This window comes from Micrasema longulum, unplaced genomic scaffold (assembly GCF_059751315.1).
Source record: "Micrasema longulum isolate JH-2025_06_02 unplaced genomic scaffold, ASM5975131v1 h1tg000927l, whole genome shotgun sequence".
Classification (NCBI taxonomy): domain Eukaryota; kingdom Metazoa; phylum Arthropoda; class Insecta; order Trichoptera; family Brachycentridae; genus Micrasema; species Micrasema longulum.
Window position 1 is genome coordinate 455,311 of NW_028278118.1, and position 10,762 is coordinate 466,072.

At 33.5% G+C, this 10,762-nt stretch overlaps 1 protein-coding gene across 2 annotated transcripts; it reads left to right on the forward strand.

Moving 5' to 3' along the window:
• The first annotated feature begins 321 nt into the window (after positions 1 to 321).
• On the forward strand, positions 322 to 6,814 carry LOC148278135 (uncharacterized). 2 transcript variants are annotated; one of them, XM_088231858.1, is made up of 4 exons: positions 322 to 499; positions 1,915 to 2,227; positions 2,560 to 2,829; positions 5,283 to 6,814. In XM_088231858.1, exons 2-4 carry the CDS (start codon positions 1,966 to 1,968, stop codon positions 6,743 to 6,745), a joined length of 1,995 nt encoding a protein of 664 aa, XP_088087984.1. In that variant the 5' UTR covers positions 322 to 499; positions 1,915 to 1,965; the 3' UTR covers positions 6,746 to 6,814. The 2 variants fall into 2 exon arrangements, with proteins under 2 accessions (XP_088087984.1, XP_088087985.1); XM_088231859.1 differs by lacking the exons at positions 322 to 499; positions 1,915 to 2,227; positions 2,560 to 2,829 and adding an exon at positions 4,624 to 4,829 and having other exon boundaries at positions 5,034 to 6,814.
• The last annotated feature ends 3,948 nt before the right edge of the window (positions 6,815 to 10,762 follow it).

Below are 10,762 nucleotides of genomic sequence, written 5' to 3' on the forward strand. Positions count from 1 at the left end.
TTCAGAAAAAGATAATAATAAATAATAATACACATCAAAAACAGAAAAGACATTGTATGAAAAAAAAAGTTTTATTACGACATTAATAATTAGTTTCAAACAGTGCATTTAAGAACGTTTTAAAATGGTGCCGTATTAAAAATGTCTATATTACAAGTAAATTTGTTGGCTAAGGAATGTAAACGCGGAATAAGAGAGTGTCGTGCATAGTTATACCTTTAGTTTAGTAGCATACATTACATTAATAAAGTATCAGGTACCTACTTTATGCGTGTATTTTTTGTTCTGAATGCATTTGATTCTTCAAATGAATAATTTTGTACTGGCAATCGCCTATCTGTACGGGCAACATTATTGTGGCATTTTGTAATGGCCGCACTCGAGTGTTAGGCGTTCTGACAGTTCCGAAGTTTGTGTCTTAAAACGATTTAATCATTGTTTAGGAGTCAATTCTTTAAGACGCTACACGGATGGAACCTCCTCGACGCAGAAACTTTGGGTAATATCCTTAAATAATTATTTATTAAAGGGCGAAGTTTAACAGCGGGACCCTATAGCTTCCTACATACAGCACGTAACAAGCATAGTCCGAACAGAAACACACAGCAATGCTTCATTCGTAGTTTTTATGTTTTCGTTTTCTAATTGCAGTGTGTTATCTAATATTCTAGAGGCTATTTTCCAATGCTGTACGAGCATAACGATAACAGTTCATTATGTCTTATGGTTTTATAGTGTCATACATAGTAAAATAAATATAAATAAGAGATTTGACCGATTAGGGCCTGACATAGAATTAAGAATAGTCCAGAAGGAGCGTAGAATCATATTTAAATACATCGGACTGTGTCCAATACTTCCCCACTTGGACACACTTTCGCCGCGCGCATACTTGAAGTCACCGAGTAATATTGCCAGATCGCGAAGAATTTAACCATAACACAAATGTAAGGTAAAAAAAAAACAATTTGTTAATTTTTCTAAAATTTTATTGTGCACTCGGAAACATTGATTGATACAACAGAGTAGATGAGTAAAGGGTCATTTAGCAAAAGTAATTGAATAAATGAACTTTGAACTTAAAATATAAAACTAATTTTATTTGACATAAAACTGATATTTTTATATCATGTTAAATAATATTTTATGTTTTAAAGATAATTTCGGCCAAATGTCCACCACGGCGTTGTTTAATCCAAGGTTCAATTTTCATTATTTCTCTTATTATATGAGCAAAGTAGGGTAAAAAATTTTACTACCCTGGAACACTAACGAAATTTCCATTTTGATTCTTCGACATTCTGACATATGGAAAAATGATTCAATTTTTAAGTAATGCATTTGTAACAAACACATTCATTTGATACTTACACATGAAATGTGATTGCATCCTGTTACTTTAAGATCCTAGCAGTATTTCTACACTTTAAAAGGACACAACGCGGCATGGTTAAACTCGAATCAGGAGTTACGTACTGAGCGACGTCTACAAAGAAACTGATGCGTCAAAACGTAAACCTACTCTTTTATGAGTAGTTGTGTCGCCTTCTGTTTGATGTACGTATGCGGTTTCTTGACTGTTCTTAAATCTATGGGGCCTGGTGTTATATTCAGCTAGCCTATTTATTGACTTGGAGTTTACTTTGTAGAATTCCACGTTAATATTAAAAGATAAATCACAGAAATCAGTGTTTGATTTTAATCTTAAAATTGCTCGTTCATTTCCCTCTTTTTAAGGGTGAGTTCCTTGGGTTGGAATTACATTTAAATTTATCTGTGTTTTTTAGTTTACACCTTCCGGCTATAGCCTTGATTTGACGAAAGAAGCTGTAAAATACACCACAAAGCAAAAAATTAACTTTGTATTAAAAATACACGCATTTAATCAATATTTATTTTTCCTTTCTTTTCAAGATATTAGCATTCATATTGAATAATCGTATGTACCTAAACTAGAAAAGGATTATGGAATTCGCTTCAGTGATCATTAAGGCTGAACCGGGGATTGGCGATGTAGAAGGAGATATTCTATGGACTGGGGGAGGGTCGCCATGTTCCCTCGGAAGTGAGGAGCCAGGTGTTGCTACCGTGAAGGCTGAACCGGGGACCAGTACTGACCAGCCTAGGAAAACCGATAGTACAATTGTCCGTTCAGAAATGGGTATCGGTTATCCTGTCATCAAACAAGAATGTTTTGGTTCCTCTCCTAGAAATAAAATCGCCTCAAGTTAGTAATACTTCCTTCCACATTATCTGCACTGAGATTACGTCTTTAGACTGCGGATTATGATACGCATAGGACCTTAAATTCTATTGTATAATATTTTTTGGTTTTTTGTAGATATATTTTGATAAAACTCTATAATTGATTATAAAGATAAAATTATTAATAAAATTATCAATAACTCTTATTGGTTTAGATTCACTTTTATTTAATTTTGACCATCGAGCGCTTTCGCCTAAGAAGGCAAAAGTATTCCTGAAGATGCCTTCTTAGGTAAAAGCGTTTGTTGTTTTTTTTATGATGTTTTCATCATATTTACTTTGTATTTCTCGTAGGAAAAACTATGGAAAAAGCCTCAGCTAATATTAAAGTTGGACCGGGGACTGGTGACGTAGAAGGAGATATTCTCCATACTGGGGAAGTGGTGCCATGTTCCCGCGGAAGTAAGGAGCCAGGTGTTGCTGCCGTGAAGGCTAAACCGGGGACCAGTACAGACAAGCCTCCCATAACCGGTGATATAATTATCCGCACAGAGATGGATGTAGATTATCCTGACATCAAACAAGAATGTTTGGATTCCTCTCGTGGAAATGAATTTGTCTCAAGTAAGTAAAACTTCTCTCTGTCGCGAATATAAACATGGTCCAGGCACGAGCTGACTGTCCTCTGCTGTACAACTGCTTCCCTCGTTACGTCGCAATACATTTTATCCAACAATCCAAGCAACGCCATCATGTTTTCGTATCTTAGAACGGTTCCATTGTTATGGTCCAAAAGGTTTATATTTATATCATGTCGCCCATCAATAGGATAGAATCTATCTCGACGATGTCCTCGAGTAAGTTTTTTCATTTCTTTTGTAAACAAGATCTTATTTTTACTTGGTAGTCGGTGAATTGCGAATAAGCTATTTCTTCCTCACGTATTTATGAGAATACTCCTTATAGCCTTCGCACATTTCTCCAATATTTTGCATTTTTTACTTGAAATCTGATATTTTTATGTAAAGCATCGTTCACCATTTGTTTAATTTTCTCGCCAACAAGAATAAATTTGATAACTTTCTATATCGTATTAGTGCAGTTGTCTTTTACTGTACTTTCACGTGTAGTTTTAGTAGAATGCGCTCATCCACTAATCTTAGGTATATTTAATTGTTTAGATACAAGACACACACACATTTAAATTCAATTTTCTTTAACCGTATGTATACTTTTATAAATATTAAAAAGGGCAGTGATTTGACATTAGAATATTAAGGTTTATTTCGCAACATATCGGTTCCCTAGAACAGGCATTGCCTATATAGGAACCGATAAATCCTCTCAAGTATTTCGCTATGCCGCACTCTTTCGCTTGCTTAATTTATCCTTAGGGTTTAATTTGGATATTTGTTTGTAATTTGGCTTATGTGATTTTTCTTATATGTAAATAAATAATAATAATAATATATTTAATATTTTGAACAACTTATTTGAAAGCGAACAATGATTCAGCCATAAGGTTGTATCGTAACTTTTGGATACTAAGTACTAATACTACTACTGACAGTAGTCGTCTAGTTTGCTGGCAAATCTACGACTTCTTCTGGAATCCTTTCTTTTAGAACTTCACTCACATATATATGGGATGCTTTTCAGGAGAGTTAACAGGTCATGTTCCATTAATATTGCTGCTAATCTGCAATCAATCACGGACACTTCTCCACCGTGTGGTCTGCCCTGAAGGATTCCTAATAATGTATCTACAGCTGATGTTCCTGTTGCAATACAATATTTATTAAAGTGTTTAAAAACCAAAGACTTCATTTATACATGATCAATGTTACTTGGAGAAGTATATTATCAGTATTTATTTATTTCATTTCTTGGGGATATGAGCAGTAATACGTGTGAAAAAATATAGCCAACAAAATACTTAAAAATCAAAACCAATGACAGATATCCACAGAAATACATAAAATATACATCGGTTTCTTCGCGTGTGTAAAATATGTTTTAGAAATTAATTGTGAAAGTTAGTGTGTGTGTGTGGATATGTGTATGTATATCAATGCACTAGTGTAAAAAAGATATAAGATAATATACATAAAATATGATGTTATTATTATGAAATGGAGAATCTAGTAAGCATAAGAGAAAAGTGTGTGTTTTGAAAGGCGCATTTTGAATGTTAATTTATTACAATCAAAGGGATCAAAATGGGGAAAGTTCAAATTATACTCACTAGCTAAACGTCTGAGTGAAAAGTTCTGGACATAGTTTGTACGAACTGCTATAGCACACCGAATAGAGAATTCGACGTGTGACGGGTGCGGTAGCTAGGGGCATTTAATGATAACTCTGACACAAGAGCCGGCTATCAAGGCGTCCACTAAGTATGTCATGAAGGACCTCCATGTTGAATAGTAGACGGCGATCTTCTAAACTAAGCTTTTTGCACGAAGACATATTGTGTTGATCAATAATTCTGTTGTCGTGGGGACCATTCGTTTTATTGATTTATTTGTTTGTTAATTTTTATCAAATTGTACATGTGAAACAATCGAAATACCTATTTTTTTATACTTTTAGTGATTTAATATTTAAAATTAAAATAATGTAAAGTTTTTTTTTTTTTTTTTAAAAAAAAAGAAATATTTGCGTTCTTATGATTTACCCAAATATTTAATTTTGAGGGCCATTTTCAACGAGTTGTAAATAACTCACTATTAGAAAATGGAATCAAGTTGGGGTAGAGTGGGATTCGAACCACAGACCTTTGGTCCGTGAGTCCGAGACACTAGCCACAGGACCACAACCCGATCAAGTTGTTTTGAGTTACAGTCTTACCGTTGAAAGCTCGCATGAAACTGTCGCCACTTTTTGTCTGATGTTTGGAAATGTCTTTATTTTATTTAATTCTCGCTTGATTGCTTAACTAGCAGGATGCAAAGTGTACCCCAGTTTTCGAGCATTTAGCCTGCGCGTTCTGAAACTTTTAAACCTTTTGTTCCAGCAACTGAGCAGTTAATACATTTGAGAGTAGTATTTTTCACTTGTTCTTAATGTTGTTTCAGGTTTGCCAGCATTACAGAATCGAATGTCTCGTTCGAAAACTCGCAAGTTGACTCACACTGTTCAAGAACCTTTCTCATGCTCGAAGTGTCAGTATAAATGTTCAAGTAAAAGGATTTTGAAAAGGCATATGTTAACTCATGCTGGTGATAAACCATTCTCATGCTCAGAGTGCCAATATAAATGTTCAAGTGCAAGTGGTCTAAAATCACACACGTTGATTCATACTGGTGAGAAACCGTTCTCGTGCTCAGTGTGTCAATTTAAATGTTCGCAAAAAAAAAATTTAAAGTCGCATATGTTTACTCATGCTGGTGATAAACCATTCTCATGCTCAGAGTGCCAATACAAATGTGCAAGTGCAAGTGGTCTAAAATCACACACGTTGATTCATACTGGTGAGAAACCGTTCTCGTGCTCAGTGTGTCAATTTAAATGTTCTCAAAAAAAAAATTTAAAGTCGCACATGTTTACTCATACTGGTGAGAAACCATTTTCATGCTTAGAGTGCCAATATAAATGTGCGCAAAGAAGAAGTTTAAAATCACACATGTTGACTCATACTGGCGAGAAACCATTCTCATGCTCGGAGTGTGAATACAGATGTTCACTAAGAAGTAATTTAAAATTACACATTATGACTCATACTGGTGAGAAACCATTCGCATGCTCAGAGTGTCAATATAGATGTTCACAAAGAAGTAACTTAAAAATACACATTATTACTCACACTAGTGAAAAACCGTTCTCATGCTCAGAGTGCCAATATAAATGTTCAGATTTATGGAATTTGAAAAGACACATGTTGGCTCATACTGGTGAGAAACCATTTGCATGCTCAGAGTGCCAATATAAATGTACTCAAAGAAGTAATTTAAAATCACACATGGCGACTCATTCTGTAATTAAACCATTTGCGTGCTCAGAGTGCCAATACCAATGTTCACAAAGAAGTAATTTTAAATTACATCTGCTGACTCATACTGGTGAGAAACCATTCTCATGCTCAGAGTGCCAATATAAATGCTCACAAAGAAATGTTTTAAAATCACACTTGTTGACTCACACTGGTGAGAAACCATTCACGTGCTCACAATGCCAGTATAAATGTTCACTGAGAAGTTCGTTAAAATCACACATGCTGACTCATACTGGTGAGAAACCATTCTCATGCTCAGAGTGCCAATATAGATGTTCACATAGAAGTAATTTAAAGAATCATATTTTGACCCATACCGGCGAGAAACCATTCTCATGCTTAGAGTGCCAATATAAGTTTTCAAATAAAAAAGATTTAAAAAGACACATGTTTACTCATAGTGGTGAGAAAACATTATCATGCTCAGAGTGCGAATATATGTGTTCGCGTAGAGATACTTTAAAAACTCACATGTTGACTCATACTGGCAACAAAATGTTCTCTGCTCCGATTGTGAATTCACCTTTTTCACCAAATTTTGAGTGATTTAATTTACCATTCATTAAATCACATTGGTAAGAAAGTTCAAACTGTGAAATGAATAAAAGTTCATTAAAATTTGTACAAAATATGTATAAATTTATTTTTATTTAATTTGAAATTTCTTTTAAATTTATTTCAACAGAGAGGGAAAATTTTTTGAGAAGGGAATATGGAAGTCTAGGCATTTACAGGGCTTATGACCTGTCATTGACTGGTTTAAGTGGCCATTTACACACTGTGTAACATTCACCATTCTGCCCAAGTTTGAACATGCACATTTCCTCAACTCTTCCATCTGTTGACTTTTGTGAAGATTTTTCCCTCTCTGTTGAAATAAATTTAAATATGAACAACTCCCTAGGGAGGAAATCCAGCCCGTCTGCAAGCATTTGGACGTACTCAAACATTGTTGAAATGTCTTTGTTTGTTTCGTATTATATATGTACCTCAAAGTCAGACAAATGCAAATCTTAACGTCAAATGTTTAAAAAAAGCCCCAAATATCCACTTTATCTAAGTGATTTCTAATAATTCATAGCATTAATTTGTGTTTTCAGTATCTTAATTAGTCCTTTCATTATAAGACTTAAATTTTTTCAACTGGATATAAAAATAGAAATGCCATTTCATCAAATTCTGGATTTGCATCCGTCTGCCTCTGAGGTACACATATGCAATTAACAAAATGTTTTTTCTTTTTTAATTCACATTATATAAAAGTACCTATGATATCATAGAATTTTACTCAGTTTCGGTAGATCCTCTGAAAATTTATAGAATTTTACTTGGTTCAGGTGATCCTCTTAAAATGTTCAGAATTTTACCCGGTTTCGATAGTAGGGTAACAGGTAGGGTTGCCAGTACTGGTTATGTATTAGTGGTTGTTATATTGTTTTCTTCTTCTTCTTCAAAAATACTCTCCTAATAAAATAATGATAATATCTTAATGATGGATCGCGCCACTTGCCCGTTCGCAAATGAACGCTTGAATTGCTGGTTCGCGGGATGCGGTATCCTTAATTTACTTTGCTACAGAACTCTAAATAAAATGACTGCAATTACCTACCTTATTCTGGGTTCTGTCACCTTTATTGTCTGGAACTTCTGTCGCGTGGCTGTCAGGATGTTGAACAATATTACTTTGGATATTGACATTTTTCACGTCTCTGAGGGAGTTTTTCGTTACAAGATTCTGTTACTTTTTTAACATCCTTTTCTCTGGATATTATGTATAACTATGTGTTACTTATATATATACCTACTTTCACCTTAAATTTTAATTATTTCTGTATGTATGAATTAAGATATTCCATTTTGTAATCTACATATATATGAATAAATAAAATTAAAAAATTGAAAAGGATCAGATCTGATCTTGTTGTTTGGCACTTGACAATTACACAACACAGTGGATTTATTAGTTATTGATTGCAAAATATCTTCTTTGCTATCGCGGTGAGAATATAAAAATCACATGTACACACGCCCAGTTCAGTTGTTACTATGACGCTGGAATAATATTGGTATCCACGGTAGGCAAATGCAACATCTTAACCAGGGCCCCGTAGGTAGCAAATAAATCCGAACGCCTCATCCCAGCAATCGTGCACATAAAGTTAATGTGGCGTAACCAACATCTTTTGTTAATATTTTGAGTTTATCCAAATGCTTGTAGACAAAAGACTGGAATTTAGCTAACCATTCAGTTATAATGGCTTAATTTGGTTATCATTTCGCCTGATTATCTGAAAAAGCTCTTCCAACCTCTATAACAACATGGACTATCTCTTCGTTCTAGCAACGACAGAACCCTTTCAAGGTGACGCGACTGCATGACATCACCGAGACTATTTTAAAAACCATAAACTTTTCTGCTCACACAAATTAAAAATACACATTCAATCATGATATTCACAACCACAATACGCGTAACTCAAAAAAACTTCATGTTTCTAAATTTCGCTCGACGAAGTTCGGCGTAAAGTCTCTGGAAAATATTGGCTATTCCGAATTTAATAAACTGCCCGATAAGCTAAGCTAATAAACGTTAAAAAACATAACAAAGTCAAAAGTGTCGCAGTTAAAAAATAATATCTAAATCTTTTTGTTAGTTATAGTTATTAATGTAATGTATATAGATAGAGGTTTATAGATACTGTGTTTTGTGTTTCTTTTATTATGTTTTTCTTACTATTTTGGATTGGTTTAACTATGCATGATATAAAGTATTGCCATTAAAATGTTTTCTTTTTATGTACGGTCCCAAAAGAGGTTTTTATAACTCCTAAAAATATAATAACTACTGTATTAAATATTTTCATGTATTAAATATTTTATTAAACATATAAAAAAGTACCATTTCACCGCTCTAATTTTCTTGTCACCTCTTTCTCAGTGCTGCCCGATTGTGAAAAAAATCTTCAAGTGTCATTATTTAAATGTTTGAGTTGTTCCTTTCTTCTTTATATATATTTATATATATTTGGATCATTTATATAGCGCCGTTTTTGTGAAAATCACCTCAAGGGCGCTGTACAATAAATAAATATCCCACCACGTCTTGCAGCTACAGAGCGCATGGATGGTTGGGATTCTTGTTCCTCGTCTCCAATTATGATATACAGGAGCTAGATTACAGCACGTCTTGCAGCTACAGAGCGCATAGACAATAAGAAATCCAGCCCCCATTTACATTTTTTTTTATTTGACAATAAAGTATAGAGATTTAGTGATATTTTAAATAATTAAATAAAAAACCAATTTATAAAAATAGAAGTAAGATTAAAACAAGTCTCAGCTACTGAGCGCATGGACGGTTGGAATTCTAGACCTCATTTACTAAATTTGGATATTTGATAGTTGATAACATTTACCTATTGAAGCTAGATAACTAATCGTCTTGCGGCTACAAAGTGCATGGACGAGTGAAATTCTGGCAACTTAAAATTATCAATAAATTTACAAAAACAAACATTGAGCATAATAGTAAATTTGTAAAGTGTTCGTGCTAAAAAGTAAACAATTAAAAACTTAACAGATAAAGCATTTCAACACTATGAATAACATAACAGATAAAAATATCCGAAGGGTAGCTTTTATAGATTTTAGGTAGTCACAAGTCACTGTCGCACTGTGCAGACGATACTGCTCTAGTTGTTTCGCATAGTGATATTAATAAATGTACTGAAATGTTGCAGGATGACTTTAATATTTTACAAATTTGGTGTCATGATGCGGGTCTTTTAATAAATGCCAAAAAAAGTCAATTAATGCATGTTAGATCGCCACACGCCAAAACAAATATGTTACCTATTGTAAAAACTCATAATTTTGAATGCCTTCATAACTCTACCTTTGATAGAGCTTGCTTATGCGATAGATTAAAAATTGTGAATGAATATGTTTATTTAGGTTTAACTATTGATAACTTTTTTAAGTGGAATATTCATGTTATGAAAACATGCAAACGGTTAAGATCTGTAGTTAGTCAACTACACAAATTAAAGTTTTTAGTTCCTCTCTCCACACTAAGATTAGTATATTTGTCTCTGGGAGAATCTATAATAAGATACGGGATCACTGCTTGGGGACATTCTTGTTCAACAAACATTAAATATGTACAAAATGTTCAAAATGCACTTGTCAAATTGATTGCACCCAATTATGTATACAATCAGAGGAATAATACCCCATTTATGTATGATAAATTAAATGTTTTACCAGTTAAGGGTATTTTATGGAGCAAAATTATTATCCAACAGATGTTCAGCTCGATATATAAAAATAAATTAGAACACAGCTATCTAACAAGATTTACATCTGTTGATGGCCTAGTAGTACCAAAATTTAAAAATAAATATGGACAACGTACGTTGGATTATATTGTTCCAAAAGTATTTAATTTGTTGCCACTTGACATGAAAACATGTCATAGTAAAAATAAAATTAAGTTTCTATTACGTAAGTGGTTAGTAGATAAAACGTTCCTATATTGATTTATTATTTATGTAGTATTTATGT